Raw genomic sequence first — 18957 nt, 5'->3', positions numbered from 1 at the left:
GATGGAGAGAAGGTGTCATGAGATCTCCCCTATGATGTGTAGACGGCTGTGAAGGTCTTGTGCTCAGTCTTGTTTTATCCACCAGTATTATATGTTTTATACTTGTGTAATGAGAACGGTGGAGATGACAGGATTAGAGCTGATCATAGATGTGACTTCTCCATCTGTTTGTGACTTTTACAATATTTGTTTCAGGGTGAAGATCTGACCCATATTAATACTACAGAGACATATGTGAGGGGTGATGAGTGGAGTAAAGAGGAGATTCCTACATATGACTACCCAGGTGAGTAGTGACCACTAAATGCAGAGAAGTCACAGATTCTTCTCTGTCACCAGCTATGGCTGCTTTATCGGTGATGTAGTCTGGCCATATCATAATCGTGTGATCGCCATTTTGCCACTAGAGCATAACATTCGCCTCCATATGAAAAATGTTCTAATTACTTGGGGAAATTGTGAAAGCTCTTTTCTATGGAACTTACAATCTGAAAGATCCACCTACCCCCTGGAATTAGAAGATGCTGAGCGTTACCTGCCCAGATGACAGCGTGCGTAGAATGTGCTGACAAGTTAGAAAATCACTTGAAGAAAAATATTATGATGGGTCTGTAAGAGAAAGCGGAGGGTAATGATGGTGTTGGCTTCCTAGATCCCTGATATCTTATTGGATGAATCTACCTTCTCTCCCTTCTGTGCTGCTGAATGTCCTCATATGGTCCCTACAAGACTAGGTCCAGTCTTTCTGGCCAAACTTCACTTTTATGATCGACAACATTAAATGTGCAGTGAGGGCCAAGTGTGAATTTCTGTACAATAACTACAGAGTTTCCCTTTATCCTGACTTTACACTTTATTTTAAAACCAACTAACTTCAAACAGGATTGCGATAAACTACATAAAAAAACATTACACCTGTGCCATGATATATCTCTAAGCTGTGCGTGGCTGATGGCTGTAATATACATTTATTCACGCCTGCAGGAGATGTGTTGGCTCCAGCCCTGGTTTCATGGATTCACTCCACGTCCTAAATTCCATTATGTTTTCGATCCTAAGGAATTCAGATTACTGCACAATCTCTCCTGAAATGGGGGCGCTAATACTTTCTCTACTGTTCTGCTCAGGACTCATAGTAGCTCCAATGGTCCACCATAAATGAGTCCAACTCCGGTTAAGTGTTGGAGTTCTCCCCTTATACATAGGTTGTTGTTGGGGATGTAACATAGAATAAAAAAAAATATTTTTTTTCACAGGTTCCTTCGCACTCCGCAGCCAGTTTTGTGTTCCTAATCAGGCTCCATTTTTCAAATCTGACATGTGTCACTTTATATGGTGATAACTTTGGAATTCTTCACAAAGGATAATAGGAAACAAAGGGCCTTACAAATTATTTTCCAGCTTATTTATTTATTTTACTCGCTTATATACCGTCATTAATTCCACAGCGCTTTACAGACATTATCGGCACTGTTCTCATTGGGGCTCACAATCTACATTCCCTATCAGGATGTCTTTGGAGTGTGGGAGGAAACCGGAGAACCCGGAAGAAACCCATGCAAACACGGGGAGAACATACAAAGTCCTTGTAGATTTTGTCATTGGTGGGATTTGAACCCAGGACCCCAGCGCTGCAAGGCTGCAATTATATAGTCAAAGTATTGTCTGATCTCATCAGACAGTACTCACAAAGGTGAACACCACCAAATTACAAGTAAACAATTAGGAAAGGGAAAAGGGTGTGAGTAAAAGTGAAATTCTTTACTAAATAATAATATTAAAACCTAGTAAATCATACATCCCATTAGGAATGTATAATGGATCATGATTATATAAATGGAGTCATGATCCACTAAATTACTGATAGAGTCAGATGGTGAATCAAATTATTAATAAAATAAGCCCCTAGCCAGTGTCCCTTATAATTAATGGCTGAGTTTATGCTTACAAAATGAATGCCATAGATTATATCAAGGGTGTGCTGAATTATGATAGTATCCTCAGCCAGGAGAGATTTTATTAAATAAAGGATCAATTTTCCTGTGTGAATTCAATAGTAAAAAATTCTCCTAGCCCGTTGGATACACTCCCCATATTATAAAGTGATTTCAAAAGTGTGGCAGGTCTGATAGATATAAGTGTGATGAGCCCTTGTACAGAGGTTATCAGGGCACACTATTGCACCTGTCACACAATTTGTGTAATGGATTCTTAATAATTCCACTCGCAGCTCCAGTAGTGCTGTCGGCAGTGAAATAACTCCGGCAATATAACAGGCTTAGCCAGCTTAAGAGCACAAGCGGCTCAGCTTTGCCACTGACTGTCTCTCTCACGCTGTCTGCACAAGAATTGATGGTCAGCAGGAGAAGCAAGCGATCCCACTAAGTCACGATCTCCTGGTTGTGCAGGAGATCCAACACTCTTTCTGCCGATTTAGATATCAGATGCGGCTAGCATATGCCACTATCGGCCTCTCCCACGCTGTCAACACGTGTGTGGGTATGATCAGCGTGAGAGACAATTTCAACTATGTCAACAGTCTGTCAGATCTAACAGAGCTGACAGCTAAAACGGGGTAAATCTGGTTTTATGCAGCACTGCAACACCACTCTATAGTGCGGTCAAATATGGCATAATACTGTCTGATGAAACTATTAGGAGTCATCCCTGACGCGCGTTTCGCCGGGGATTCCGGATTTTTCTAAGGCTGCAATGCTAACCACAGAGCCACCGTGCTGCCCATGGTGGCTCTTGATCGCACAATACCCTATATACGGTTGTACACTACTGTCTGAGCACATGGCAGGTTAAGAAGGAAAGGAGCGCCATTTAGCTATTTGAAAGCAGATCTTGCTGGAATAGTTTGCAGACACAATATATTGGGAGCACTGTTCATGGTCACCTGGCAGCTCAAACATGGCCACCACGAACAGGTTTGGCACTATCTCCTCTGTTTTCTAGAGCCCAGGGATTGGTTGGCTCAACATTCTTTAACCCCTTTACATGGATCTGGACTTACACAGAGATCCCTAGGCTTGGGCCTTGGTGTTACCTGCTGTTCTGTGGTGTGAGATGGGAAGAAGAATAGTCCGTTAGCCGGGTCAGAACTAGGAGGGCAGAGAAAATACAAAATCAGAGGACACAAGAGTAGTCAGTAAACGGGCCGAGGTCACAACAGGAAACAAATACACAAGCCGGGAGCTGATCACAGAGGACTGAACCAGAGGAGAACAAGGCTGTATCTGGCAGCTTCCGGCAATATGCTTCCAGCTTTAGTAGGGTGCGGTGCTTTCCAATTCTCTGAAGGAGGGCGCAGATTACTCCAGCTGGACAGCACACACACCCATACTGCCAGACTGGATGGTACTACTGGTCCCAGCAACCCTAATCTTAGTGGCTGGACAGAGCCTGCGCCTTCCAGAGCTTCTGGTTCTGACGTCTCCTCCATCACCAGCGCAGTCTGCAGGATGAATATCTGTAGGTAATGATTCACCGCACAATCCTTTTGGTATGCGAACAGTTTATTTCACATATGGTGATTCAGACATAAGCGCTGACCTAAAAAGGTGCAGGGATATGCGACACATATCAATTTTAATGTTTCGACCCTGTCAGAGTCTTATTCGTAATGTCGCTGTGAAAAAAGAGAAACAATACATAAATGTGAAGACACTTGTATATAATTTCTGTATATATGTAAATATATATATATATGAGCCTTTCATATGCTCATCATGAATGTACTTGTAATTGTCGCACAATCTTCAGCGGCTTCTAGGACATCCGTCCTGCAGGTAAGTATTGCTGATATTCTGGCCTCATGGTAAGTCATTGGTAAAAAGATGGGACAATGGAAGCAAAAAGATTAATGATTAAGTGGAGGAGCAAAGGAGCCGGAGGAGGGCCAAGGAGAAGAATGATAGAGCTTAGGTGGTAAAGAAGTTGGGTATCAGGGCAGAGACATAAGGAAAATGGGTCACCAAATAGATGCGTATAAAGTTATGTTAGGTATGGGGCAGAGACATATGAGGAATATAGGTCCCCACTCAGATAAGTAATAAAGCTTATTAAGTAACAGGGCAGAGACATATAGGGAGTACAGGTCCCCAAACAGATCAGTATAGAGTCTAGTGGCCAGGTGGCTTGCCTGACGGCTCAAAATGTGCTGGGTGGGTACCTTTAATGGAGCTGTGAACAGGCGCTCCCGCACCTTCATCTTGTGCATCTGTCTCTTGTTGCGGTTGGAGGGTTTATGTATGTTTCCGTGATTACCGCCAGACCGTAAGTGCGTGCGCTCAAACTCCCCCCCCCCCCCCCCCCCCCTGCGTCACCGGCAGGTGATGTGGCAGGGAGAGTGGGTCTGTTGAGGCGGACCTGTCCCCCCGTATGGCCGTGTCACATATGTAGCATATCCATGGCGTCTGGTGAAGACTGCGCATGCGCTTTAGGCTATATGCGATAGTTCTGTTATGGTAATTTTTTTTAGAGAGGAGTAGCGCTGGCAGGTAGGCCTATTATTCCTGCAGCAAGTGGGACAGTATCCTCACACTGTCGGGGAAAATGAATGTACAAAGTATGTATAATAATTCACTAGCGCTGGAATAAGACTGGAGATATACTAATGAGATAAAATATACGAATGTATTAGTATTTGTTTAAAATACATTACAAAAGTAAAATCTGGGGCATAAATAGGATAAAATATAGCCTGTCGGAGATACGGTCAAATGTGGAGGGTAGAGTGGTGGGATAGTAATTTTCCTCCTGTATTTCAGATAATTTGTCCTGTTGAGGTTCAGTAGTTTCTTTCCTAGTTTGAAGACAAATGGTTTAGAATGTGGTGTGAAGATAGCAGGTCTGATTGAGGAGTAACCGATCTTACCCGCTGGTGAGGAAGGAAGGATGGTTAGTGGTCCTCTGTGTTGGTGTATTTTCTTGGTGGTAGAGAAAACTAAAATATTGAAAATTAGTTAATTCCAAAATTATGTCTACAGGTAAGGGTTTGGTGGTACCACACCTACCTGGAAGAAAAAGAGGATGTTGGTAGATAGCTTTATAGGAAGCGAGTTACGATTGTCCAAGTGATCTTTTTGGTCCCTTGACTTGGAGAATCAAAGAAACAATATAGGTAAGGTAAAATAGGTTAGAATAAAAAACATATAATTTTATTAGGAATTGTAACTTTTAGTTAAATCAATTACCTCTGGAAACAGTCCAGGGATGACTTGAAGAGAAAAGTGCTTATTATGGCGCGTTCGTGGTGTAATCCATTTTAAACTGATAAAATATACAAATGTTTTAGTATCTCATTAGTATATCTCCAGCCTTATTCCTGCGCTAGTGAATTATTATACATACACAGTTCTGTTATGTTGTCATCATGGCGTATCGATGAGGGGCAAAAGTGAGGTTGATCTGGGTGGGGGAATAAAATTGTGCTGGTTGGGTCAATTAGTGCCGTGGATGAAAGGAATAATGGGGGGGGTGTGTAAGGAATGTATGAAACTAAATAGTGTGAGGCCATGCCCCTTGTATGTAATTAGGTTTGCTAGAATGATATATGGGAGCTGTGTGTAAGAGGGTGAGGAGAAGGGGAGAGGGGAAGGGGTGGAGACTGAGATTGGAGGGGGAAGCCAGGGGAGAGAGGAAGGGGGTTTCTGGAACTCACCTGGAGAGGAGGAATAGGAGAGGTTGTAGAGCTGATCTAGTGTGTCTGAAAAAAAGATAATCAAGTTAGCCAATCTATTTCATGGTTGAGACCCTCTGTCAGTGTCTTTTGGGTGTGTATCCAGCACCTCATCTGGGTACTTGTTCGATCACCTGGAACCTGAGTTGTGATACTGCATGCCTGGCGCTGGAGAAATGATGGGATAGTGGTAACAAGGTTTTGCCGCAAAGAATCGTGGATTTATGGCTGGCAATATGGTCCCTGATGTGTTGAGTAGTTTCCCCTACGAATAGTAGACAACATGGGCATTTGATTACATACACCACAAAGTCAGATTTTCTGCAGAATGAATGAGGACAGGTATGGTGAAAGAAGCAGACGTCACAGCAGCGGATCTCAGAGGAGATGGGACACACCATTTGCAGAAACCCTAATATGACAAAATGGCAGAAAACCAGAGCAGTAGAAATTCTCATAAAGTGACTCCATTTTGGATATTATAACCCTCAGTGAATTAATCTATAGGAGTAGTGACTATTTTGACTGCACAGCCACTTTCCGGAAATTAGCACGCAGTGGATGTTGGAGAGTGAAAATTGCAAATATGCCATTTTATTACCCAACACCTAGTGCCGAGATTGTACTCCAGGAGACACACACCGTAAATTAAGTGGGTTCTTCTCACTATAGTAATGCCAAATACATGGATGATAAATGTGTTTTGGGTGCACTGCAAGGCTCAGAAGTGAGGGGGAGATCTGACTTTGGGAGAGTGGATATTGCTGGATTGGTTTATGGAAGCCATGTTGCTTTTCAAGAGCCTTTGAGACACTAATAATGTGGAAACCTCTGTTTTTCCACTGACAGATGATGGACCTGAGTGGGGAGTTGTTTTTTGTGAGATGAGTAGAAGTTTTTATTGGTATTATTTTCACCTACATAACATTGTTTGGGGAGTTTGGATTCCATATTTAGGATCCAGAATGAACAAACAGTTGAACACCACGGTCCACTGGTTCATCCTATGAGGTTTTATATTAGGCTGTGAACTGTCATTGTCTTGGTAAATCATTCAATGTTTTTACATAACTTGCCATTTCTACAGACACTTTAAGTAGAAATGTTCAAAAATTTAAAATTCAAGGATATTTTATTGAAAAATAATTTGTGTTATTCTTGGCAGATGACTGTACCAGGAGATCAGAGGGACAGCTGACATCTTCAATTTTTAAATCTGATGATCTTGAGATCCCACAGGATACAAGTGAAGTAAATGCCATTACTCCAGATATACCATCATCCCTTCACAGCAAAGATTTGTCATCTGATTCTTTAAAACAGGTCCTGTCTTCTGATTCATTGCTGACTACTAAGGAAAATCATTGTCACAAAAGAGACATTAAAAAACAAACTGCTCCTAAAGCAACAAAACCATTTTCACGTTCAGAATATGGAAATAGTCTTCTCAAAAAGTCTTTTCTTAAGCATCAAAAAACGTACACAGCAGAGAATAGATTTTTTTGTTTCAAGCAGGGGAAATGTTTTAACCAGAAATCAGATCTTGTTAATCACCAGAGAAGTCACACAGAGGAGAAGGCATTTTCATGTTTAGAATGTGGAAAATGTTTTACAGAGAAATCAAGTTTTATCAGACATCTGAGAACTCACACAGGGGAGAAGCCTTATTCCTGTTCAGAATGTGGAAAATGTTTTACAAGGAAATCAAATATTATCGTACATCAGAGAACCCACACAGGGGAGAAGCTTTTTTCCTGTTCAGAATGTGGAAAATGTTTTACAGGGAAATCAGATCTGAACAAACATCAGAGAACTCACACAGGGGAGAAACCATTTTCATGTTCAGAATGTGGGAAATGTTTTGCAAGTAAATCACATCTTAATTCACATCAGAGAACTCACACAGGGGAGAAGCCTTTTTCATGTTCAGAATGTGGGAAATGTTTTACAGAGAAATCACATCTTATCAAACATCAGAGAACTCACACAGGGGAGAAGCCTTTTTCATGTTCAGAATGTGAGAAATGTTTTAACCATGAATCAGATGTTGTAATACACCAAAGAACCCACACAGGGGAGAAGCCATTTTCATGTTCAGAATGTGGAAAATGTTTTTCAAGGAAATCAAATCTTGTCAAACATCAGAGAACTCACATAAGGGATAAGCCTTTTTCATGTTCAGAATGTGGGAAATGTTTTGGAAATAAATCAAATCTTATTGCACATCAGAGAACTCACACAGGGGAGAAGCCATTTTCATGTTCAGAATGTGGAAAATGTTTTAACCAGAAAGCCCATCTTTATAGCCACCGGAGAACCCACACGGGAAAATGCCGCAACTACACCCAACTGGTCTCTGTATAGACTAAAAAGACCCTAGCTGCACAACTTAAAAAACCACCTCAGATCTAACTTCGTAGTAGGCAATTGAGGGTTTTCTTGTACCTCCTGAGGAACCAGAGGGGAGGCCGCAACACACTGTCAACAAGTGGAAAGGAAAGTGTGAAGTAAGATTCAAAAACTGTGGGTGAGAAACTAAAACACATTCATATAGGGCAAAGAAGTCAAGCTAAGGAGAATCAAAAATAAAAGGAACAAGTATAACCTCCCAGAAACCTAACTGTGGAAAAAGCTGCTGGAAGGGAAAGCAAACAGACAGAGAGGATAGTTTCACCTTTTTGGTGAAACTTACAAAATTCATCCTCACCCACAATTACTTTGAATTTGATAACCACATATTTCTACAGGAGACTGGTACAGAAATAGGAAGTATAATGGCTTAACAGTATGCAAATTTTCATGACCAAGCTTGAGTGTGACTTCTTGTCCTCCTGTCACATCAGGCCTCTGGCCTACTACTGTTACATTGACGATAGTTTAATCATCTGGACATATTCTGAGCAACATCTAAAGAAGTTTCTTGAACACTTTAATCAATTTCATCCCACCATCAACTTAACACTCAACTACTTCTGTACTGAAATTAACTTTTTGGACACCATCATTAAGTTACAGAACAATGAAATAGAGACGTCCATGTACCAGAAGCCAATTGACCGTCCAACATCCCCTAAATGGGTCCGTTTCCATACAAAACACATAATCTCTATTGGCTACAGCCAGGCCATCCGATAATGTTGGATATGTTCCAACCCTATGGACAGAGGCAAACACCTTGGTGGCCTCAGAAACACCTTTTTGAACCAGGGCTACCACCAAACAACAATTGAAAACCAGATTATCAAGGAATCATCTACATTTCAAAACTAAGCAAGAAAGCAACTGGGTGCCTCTCGTAGTCACCTAAAATCCAAATCTGGAGGTGCTAATGGGAGCTTCATGGAAATTACAACCATTATTACAAAAAGATGCCCGATTGCAATCTATATTTCCAGACCCCCCACTTCTGTGATTTAGGCAGTCCTCTCCAACAGCTACAGGAACTTTTCCCTGCAGCCAGAAAAAATGTAAAACATGTCTATTTATAATGACCACTAACAAGATAAAGATTCCCAACCCGCATCAGGACCACAAGATCCCAGGTGCTTTCAGCTGCATTACATCTAATATAGTGTACTTAATTATATGTGCCAAATGTTCAGCTGGGTGTTGTGTGTAGGTAAGACAGGGCAAAAACTTAGAACAAGGATGAATTCTCATCGCCACCCAATAAAAGAAAAAAGAATAGAGCTACCTGTGGCCAAACATTTTTTATCCCTGATCACAGCATCGTGGACATGAAATTACTTATATTAAAATGTAACTTCAAATCTCAGAGAGACAAAAAAATTTGGGAGTACAATCTTATGACAATCTTTGACCTACTGTCACGGGTGTATCAGAGGTGACAGGTAGTCACCCTGCAGTTGGTTGCAGGAGATCTCTATGTTTGGCATTACAGACATCTTAGATGAGAGGCTGTCTCTAAGACCTAGCTCCTACCTCCCTCTGGCTAATTAGCTCTCTGGCCTGGGTGTATAAATAACTGGTGTGTCTGAGAGGGAGGTGCCGGCTATATTCATTTCTACTTGTGAAGGCTTTGCAAGAGAAGTACTGCGTCATCTCTGGAGCTTGAGGCCAAGTGTGCATTTGTCTGGACTTCATCTAAAGCTAAGCAATCTCCCCCCTGTTTGTTTACCCTTGTTGTCTATAGAGTTTAGTGAGATCGACTAGTGCTCATCTCCTCCCTTCCCTAGCCTTAGCCATACGCCAGGGAAAGCCAGGGTGAGGCACGCGTGCGGCAATTGGCGAAGAGCCAATATAGTGACGGTAGTTGAGACAGGGTGACCAGACTAGGAGATATCCACTTCCCCCTTTCCCTAGTGTCTGGGCTCCCTTTCCCTCTTCCCTCTGTGTTCACTTAGTCGTTACCACATCTGGGAAAGACTACATCTTAGTCTTTCACACACTCAGAGCAGCAATGTATATCGCATGTATTTGTCTTTCTACATCAACTAAGGAATGTGCTCCTCAGACCATTTTGGGAGCATCACAATCATGGACCAGACCTCAATCACAGGACAATAAAACGTTCACACTCCTTATCTATGAGCTGCGTCAATATTTATGGCCACAACTGCTTCTCCCTCTCCCATACTGATAGTTCTGCTTCATATCACTTGTCTTATCTATTGCATTATTCCTGTGCCCTGCTGTGTATGAATATGTGGCTCTTCAGATTGTGTTATAGTATGCGTGATGAAGAGACCTGAGTAGTCTTGAAAGCTTGCAATTTACCATCTTTTCAGTTAGCCATTAAAAGGTATCAACCACTGAGGACTCTCAAATCTTAATATTTTTCTATCTACTGGCTAACACGATACAATTAGGCTGCGTGCACACGATGCAGAAATGAAGCAGAAAATTTCTGCAGCATTTCTGCATCTCCCTGGCAGAAAAAACGCATGCAGATTGTGCATGCGTTTTTCCTGCAGAATACATGCGGATTCACATGCGTATCCACATGCGTTAATGCATGTGTTTCCGCATACGGGCTGACAAGCACTTTCCAGGCGATATATAGCATCACTTGGAAAGTGCTTGAGAACTAGGTCACACTGTATAAATCCATGCAAACGGCATGGATTTATATAGTGTGACCGTAAAAATAGAAAAATAAAGCTATACTTACCTCCGATGCCGCCGCGTGTACTGTCGCGCTCCTTCCTGGTTCCTTCCTGGCTTGCCGGCATCTCGTGAGACAGCCTGCGGTCACATGACGACGACGTCATCTCAGGTCCTGGAAGGAGAAGCGCTGCAGGGGCCGCCGGACAGGTGAATATAAACTTTATTTTTTATTTTATTCTTTTTTTTACAGGTACAATGGTACCCAGGTCTGGATGAGAGTCTTCTCTCCTCCAGACCTGGGTACCATACGCACATTGAAATGCATATTATCCGCTTGTACAGATGTACAGACACGGATTCTATGCGTCTCTATGCAAGTCAATGGCGGCCATTCCGCTGCGCTTCTGCAAAATTAATGAACATGTTGCGGATTTATGAGCGCTACAGAAACGCTGCGGAAAAATCCACAGCATGTGCATTGACATTGCGGAATGCCATTGGGGACCATGGGGTGCGGATTACCATGCGTTTTTGATGCGTTTCTGCTGCGGAGACGCATGAAAAACGCATCGTGTACACGCAGCCTAAAACATATTTTTTTCTAAAATTTTTGCTAAACTTGAGAAATGTGTTTTTTTTTCTGTCCAGGAAGTTTCATTCATGGGTTTCATTTTATCAGCTGATGGGTTTAAGATGGATCCAGGGAAGGTTTTTATGTTATGGTTTTCATCCCCATTTTGGTGAATTTTCTAAGATAAGTTCTGAATGTCCTGGGGTGGAGGTCGTCCTACAGAAACATGGGGATGTTACATAGAGTAGGTTGAAAAAAACCTAGGTCCATAAAGTTCACCCTTTGTCCACCAATTATAAATTTTTGTCACTAAATTATCTATAACCTACAATGTTATGTGTACTGAGGAAATCATCCAGCCCTTTTTTTCAAATTTGTTAGTGTTTACCATTACTACCTCTTATGGTAGAGCGTTCCACAGTATGACTGCTCTAACTGTAAAGAACCCTTTCCCGCTTGCCAGAATAGCCATTCTTCCACCTGTAATAAGTGCCCCTTAGTTCTTCGTATGGTCTATGGATGGAATAATAGAGAGGAGATGATGGCGTGCACTCTGTCACAGCTGAGGTGCTGATGTAATGGGCATGGGCTCCAATAGTTCAAATATGATTCATCGCACACTCCAGAGGTGAAGATGCAAAAATTCATTTATTAACATAAGAAATAAAGAAATAGAAGTATCAAACGAATCGTGGATGGCGACAAAACAAGACGTTTCGGCCTATTAGTTGGCCTGTTCGCTACTGTAAAAAAAGAACAGAAATTATCAGGTACATTGGCCACAGGAATTACATGAAAATAATTAGAAAAAATTCCAAACAGAGTTTGACTGCAGAGTATGATGAAGGAGGGGGGTGGGGGTTGGACAGGAGTGGGGAGGGGGAGGGAGAGATAAGTAGATACTTGGGTCTATACAATATATACAGCAAACATATTTACAAAAATACCATAGAAAACCCAGTAGAGAATACGTAAGTTCCTTACTTATAAATTGGTTTGTAGACAAGTCAGACGTAAATAGAAGGCAAAGGGGGAAGATTCACAAGGGCGAGGGACTGTAATATAAAGGGAATATCATGAGAAACACACAGGCTGCACACAGAGAGCGAGAAGTTATATGTAGATAAATACCTTGTACTTGTCCCATATACAGGTAGGGCTATTCAGGCCTGGAAAGACAGGTCAGAGTAAAATGAGGAGCAACTTAGAGATCAGTGTGCTAACAGGTTCTGCATACTAGCAGCGGACAATCCATTGATTAGCATGTCAGTACCTTAAATGAGGATAAATTTCACCTGGGTCCAGTGGGCCATGGAGATCCAGCATCCTGTGAGTGAGGGGGTAGTTAGAGGGGCGCTCCCGTGTCTTGCTGCTTCAGGCTTTGGTGTTACACTGGCCTGGGGGCCTTTTTTGGTGGCTGATTGCTGGACCGGAAGTGTGGCATCATTGGGGGCATGGCGCCGGAAGTGACAAGGTGCTGGTGCTCTCACACTGCAGAGAGATGCCAGTTGTTATGGTGGTGAGGGTAAGTAGAGCGCACAATGTTCTTAGGCTAGTACGCAGTGATAACTCTGCATGATGTCACAGGGGAAAACAGTAAAAGCCTTCATTAGGAGTGTGGCAAGCTAGGGGCATCTGTGAATGCTTGGGAATTACACTGAGTAGAAAACTGAATATAACAATGAGCTGATGACAGACATGAGACATGCTAATAGGAAGTAATAATAGCACAGATATGTGACATATTGGAAATATAGCAATGTGCAGAACACATGTGGGGGTGCCAAATGGAGATGATGATATGTAAATGGGGTCAGGAGTAATTGAGACTTGCTGAATAGGGGTGATAGTACCAGAACTGATAATGGGAGAGTGGAAAATATTATATGGAGAGACCAATGATAGGGAAATAGTAATTTTGGAAGAGGTACATCTGCCGCAGAGGGTGAGGATAGGATGATGGGATGGTGATGGAGTAATAGGGGGGTATGGTGTTATCAGAGAAGAAAGAGGATATACACTATGTGGGGCATTGGTTATTGCATTATGCTAGGTGGGCACTCTCCCTGTTGTACAGTAGGATTCATTGTGTCTGTGGAAAAGGAATGTATTAGTAAATCCATTCAATCTCCCTATTGAGGCCTTTGGGAGATGACGTTTGTAAGGTGTATATCCAGTATGACGCTCGTTGTTTCAATAATTTGACATGATTCCCGCCCCTCCTTGGTCTAGCTACATGCTCTATCACTTGGAAAAGTAGTTTGGCCACTGTGTGTTTTGAAAACGGACAGCATAGCCAGAACAATAAACAACATTTTTAGAAAATAGCAAAAGGCAATGGTACTCACCAGCCAAAGTTTCAAGAGAAATGCACACCAGGACGCGGCCGGCCCCCTTTTGTTAGAAGGAGGTAACACAGGTGCAGAATGCTGATGAACAATCGCCCTCCTGGTGAGCATTTTTCTTGAAACCTTGGCTGGTGAGTACCATTGCCTTTTACTATTTTCTAAAAATTGTGTTTATTGTTCTGGCTATGCTGTCTGTTTTTAATATTAGAGTAGGGACTCGCAAAACCGTGAGGACCCTTGACGATGGGTTGCGAGCTTACGTATTTTGGCCAAAATATTAAGTAATACCTCATCTGATATTTTTTGCACTTTTTTTTATCTGCCAGGGCACGACCAGGCCCAGTAATGGTGACCTTGTGAGTGGGGGCTTCGCAACTCTGTGATGCACGGATAGGGTGCCGAGCATCCCGCCTAGTCGAATAGTAGGGGCGTGTAATAGGATACTGGCTAGGCACAGTGCCGCGAGTGTGTGAATTGCACCCTACTGCAAGTTTCATCTGTGTGCAGTTTTAGTGCTAGGCAATCGCCTCTCCAGTGAGAGTGGGTGAGGGCGATTGTTCATCAGTGTTCTGCACCTGTGTAACCTCCTTCTAACAAAAGGGGGCCGGCCGTGTCCTGGTGTGCATTTCTCTTGAAACTTTGGCTGGTGAGTACTATTGCCACTTTGTGTTTTGCTTTGGAGAAGTGGTCTGGGAGTGGTAACCAATGTTTAGCCCAGCGAATGGTAGATTTGTGGCTTGCTATACGATCTCTTATGTGTTATGTGGTCTTGCCTACATAAAGTAGGCCGCATGGACACTTTACAACGTAAATTACGAAGTTGGAGTCACAGGTAAAATAACCCTTAATGGTTTCAAATTTGATAATGTTTGAAAAGGCATCACAGCTGAGACAGAGGAAGGAGTAAACGTTGATATGGAGCGGTATGGGAGCTGCCTATGTCGGCTCTAATGACTTTATCTTTAATGTTGGGGGCACGCTTCATGCACATTATGGCTGGATTTGAAAAGGCAGAAATCTCGGGGTAGGCCCTAGTGAGAAGGGGCAAATGTTTTTTAATGGTAGTATGGACTTTTGACATCAGGGGGTGATATGTGTGAACAAAATGGACATGTTCAACATTAGAGGTAGGAGGGGGTGAGGGTTCCTCTCTATTTTCTAGCGCTCTTGTTCTTTCTATATCAAGAAGTTTGGTGGGATAGCTCCTCTCCTGGAATTTCTGTGACATGGTTTGCAGGCGTTGGGATTGGAGGTCATGATTGGTGACAATGCGGGTGACTCTGTGGAATTGAGAGCGAGGGAGGCTATTCTTGGTAGTTCTAGGGTGACAGCTAGAATAGTGTAACAGACTTACATTACAGTCAGTTGGTTTGGAAAATAGGTCGGTCGTGAGATTACCATTTTCATCTTTTACAACTAGGGTGTCCAGGAAGGAGATTTGTTTTAGGTCATGATTGAGTGTAAATTACAGCTCTGTTCTAATGGAATTGAGCGAGTTGAAAAGCAATTGAGTGTCTCAACTGGTCCCTGCCAGATGCAAAAAATATCGATGTAGCGACAAGAGTTCATGAGTATAGACAAATTCTTCCTCACACCTATGCATATACGTATTTGCATAGGCCGCCACCACATTGATGCCCATCACAGTTCCCCCTCCTGTACGTAGTAGTCATCTCCAAACATGAAGAAATTTTCGTGGAGTACTAATGAGAGGAGTTCAAGGCAGAAATCAACAGTTAGATGAGAGGTTGGACTGTAAAAGGAGGTGCGAAGAGGTTTCCAGACCTCTAGTGTGGGTGATGGATGTATACAGGCTATTAACATCCAGTGTGACCAATAAACTGTGTGTGGGAATGCCTGAAATGTTCATGATGATGCTTAGGAATTGACTTGTATCGAGCAAAAAAGCTTGTGTATTCTGGACTACTGGTGTTAGAATTTTTTCAAGGTATATTGTTAGGGGTGACCAGATAGTGTCAGTGGAGGCCACAATTGGTCGGCTAGGTGGTTTCGTCAGTGATTTGTGGATTTTTGGTATAATGTAGAACACCGGGGTTGTCGGGTGGGGGTTGGTCAGAAATGTCACAGTCTTAGAATCTATAGTATTTATATCATGATGTCGATTGAGAACCTCTCGGATTTTAGAGCAGATAGTGCTGGTGGGATCATGGCTAATCTTCCTATATGTAGTTGTGTTGAATAATTGGCGATTAATTTCTTCAACATAGAATGTCCGGTCCATGATAACCGTAGCTCCCCCCTTGTCAGACGGCTTGATTACTATGTGTTTATTGTTCTGCATGGCGCTGCGGGCCCTTTTTTCCTCACCAGAAATATTTTGATGTGTGGGGAAGAAGCCTAGGTGTTGCTGATGCAATAGGCTCTTGATGTCCCTATCTATCAAGGCTATCGTGGTCTCTGCTGCGTGATTCATATGTGGAGGATTAAAGGAAATTGTATTGCTAAACCTAGAGCTGCTATGGAGAGTTCCAGGGCAGGGACGCCCCATGGTGGAGGCACCCTGTTCACGGAGGTCTCCTTTTACTCTGACCTGTCTTTCCAGGCCTCAATAGCCCTACCTGTATATGGGACAAGTACAAGGTATTTATCTACATATAACTTCTTCCTCTCTGTGTGAAGCCTGTTTCTCATCATATTCCCTTTACATTACAGTCCCTCACCCTTGTGGATCTTCCCTCTTTGCCTTCTATTTAAGTCTGACTTGCCTACAAACCAATTTACAATTAAGGAAATTGCGTATTCTCTACCGGACTTTCTATGGTAATTTTGTAAATATGCTGTAAATATGTTTGCTGTATATATTGTATAGACCCTAGTATCTAACCATCTCCCCCTCCCCACTCCTGTCCAACCCCCACTCCCCTCCTTCATCATACCCTGCTGTCAAATTCTGTTTGGAATTTTTTATAATTATTTTCATGTAATTCCTGTGGCCAATGTACCTGATAATTTCTGTTCATTTTTACAGTCGCGACCAAAATGATTAAGGCCAACTAATAGGCCGAAATGTCTTGTATTGTCGCCATCCACAATTGGTTTGATACTTCTATTTCTTTATTTCTTATATTAATAAATTAATTTTTGCATCTTCACCTCCCGAGTGTGCGATGAATCATATTTGAACTATGGATGGAATAAGTCAGCTAGAGATAGTCACCATCGTGCTCTCCAGAAACCCCAAAGCATCACCTAAGAATAAGAGTAAATCATCAGCATACAATGCCGCCTTCTCTTCCTTGGTCCATATTTAAATCTCAGACATTTTACTAATTACTGCCAGAAGAAGTTCAATTGCTATTGCAAACAATAAGGGAGACAGGGGGCTCTCTTGACTTGTATCTCTGTGCAACAAAAAATGATTAGCCATAGAGCCACTCGCTCCTATTTTGGCCTTAGGGTCCAAATAAAGCAATTGCACCCATTTTATAAATTTGTCACCAAAATCCATCTGCTGCAATGTAGCCCACAAATATGGCCATCCTACACTGTCAAAGGCCTTAGCTGTGTCCAAACAGAGGATCCCCCTATGACCAATATTATCAGCCCTTGCTTGCATATTAATATAAAGCCTTCTGAAATTGATCACAGTGGACTTATTGGGCATAAATCCATATTGATCGGGGTGTATTATTGAGATTACTTTTGAGAGTCTGTTAGGAAGAAGTTTGACGTCTAGTGTTAAAAGAGAGATGGGTCTATAGTATGCGAGCAAGCTGGGGGCCTTGCCTTGTTTAGGTCATACCATAATTATGGCTTTCTGCATGGCAATGATCCCCTCAAAACATGAATAGCATACCTCGAATAGCAGTGGTAGTAATACTTCCTTATATCTTATATACAGTGCCTACAAGTAGTATTCAACCCCCTGCAGATTTAGCTGGTTGACACATGCGGAATTAACTTGGCATTGTGACATTTGTACTGTAGATCAGCCTGGAAGTGGGAAATGCACTGCAGCAAATTTTGTTTTTGTTTTTTTGTTTTTTTTAAAACGTTAAAAGTTAATTCAGAGTGTCATTTATTATTCAACCCCTCAAACCACAAGAATTCAGTTTGGTCCCCCTAAATTATTAAGAAGTAGTTCAGGCACCAAGAATAATGAGCTTCACATGTGTGGATTAAAGATCTCTTTTGCCAGCCTTTTCTGACTATTTAAGACCCTCCCCAAACTTGTGAACAGCACTCAGACATGGTCAACATGGGAAAGACAAAGGAGCATTCCAAGGCCATCAGAGACAAGATTGTGGAGGGTCACAAGGCTGGCAAGGGGTACAAAACCCTTTCCAAGGAGTTGGGCCTACCTGTCTCCACTGTTGGGAGCATCATCCGTAAGTGGAAGGCTTATGGAACTACTGTTAGCCTTCCACGGCCAGGACAGCCTTTGAAAGTGTCCTCCCATGCCGAGGCCAGGCTTGTCCGAAGAGTCAAGGCTAACCCAAGGACAACAAGGAAGGAGAAGATCTCATGGCAGTGGGGACATTGGTTTCAGTCAATACCATAAGTAACGTACTCCACCGCAATGGTCTCCGTTCCAGACGAGCCCGTAAGGTACCTTTACTTTCAAAGCGTCATGTCAAGGCTCGTCTACAGTTTGCTCATGATCACTTGGAGGACTCTGAGACAGACTGGTTCAAGGTTCTATGGTCTGATGAGACCAAGATCGAGATCTTTGGTGCCAACCACACACGTGACGTTTGGAGACTGGATGGCACTGCATACGACCCCAAGAATACCATCCCTACAGTCAAGCATGGTGGTGGCAGCATCATGCTGTGGGGCTGTTTCTCTGCCAAGGGGCCTGGCCATCTGGTCCGCATCCATGGGAAGATGGATAGCACGGCCTACCTGGAGATTTTGGCCAAGAACCTCCGCTCCTCCATCAAGGATCTTAAGATGGGTCGTAATTTCATCTTCCGACAAGACAACGACCCAAAGCACACAGCCAAGAAAACCAAGGCCTGGTTCAATAGGGAAAAAGTCAAGGTGTTGGAGTGGCCTAGTCAGTCTCCTGACCTTAACCCAATTGAAAACTTGTGGAAGGAGCTCAAGAATAAAGTCTACATGAGACACCCAAAGAACCTAGATAACTTGGAGAAGATCTGCATGGAGGAGTGGGCCAAGATAACTCCACAGACCTGTGCCGGCCTGATCAGGTCTTATAAAAGACGATTATTAGCTGTAATTGCAAACAAGGGTTATTGCACAAAATATTAAACATAGGGGTTGTATAATAATTGACCCACACTTTTATGTTTAAAATTTAA

At 42.5% G+C, this 18957-nt stretch overlaps 2 protein-coding genes across 2 annotated transcripts in view; one reads left to right on the top strand and one right to left on the bottom strand.

The window, feature by feature from the left end:
• LOC141238544 (uncharacterized) overlaps positions 1–18957 on the bottom strand; it is a 486605-nt gene that overhangs the window by 347106 nt on the left and 120542 nt on the right. The window lies entirely within an intron of this gene.
• LOC141238542 (uncharacterized) overlaps positions 1–18957 on the top strand; it is a 75582-nt gene that overhangs the window by 2994 nt on the left and 53631 nt on the right. The window contains exons 6-7 of the mRNA XM_073668436.1: positions 196–286; positions 6852–8044. Coding sequence (XP_073524537.1) covers positions 196–286; positions 6852–8044 — 1284 coding nt within the window. The remainder of the gene's footprint in view (positions 1–195; positions 287–6851; positions 8045–18957) is intronic.

This window comes from Phyllobates terribilis, unplaced genomic scaffold (assembly GCF_046119375.1).
Source record: "Phyllobates terribilis strain yellow unplaced genomic scaffold, ASM4611937v1 Scaffold_754__1_contigs__length_715743, whole genome shotgun sequence".
Classification (NCBI taxonomy): Eukaryota; Metazoa; Chordata; class Amphibia; order Anura; family Dendrobatidae; genus Phyllobates; species Phyllobates terribilis.
This window is presented reverse-complemented; position numbering and strand designations above follow the sequence as displayed.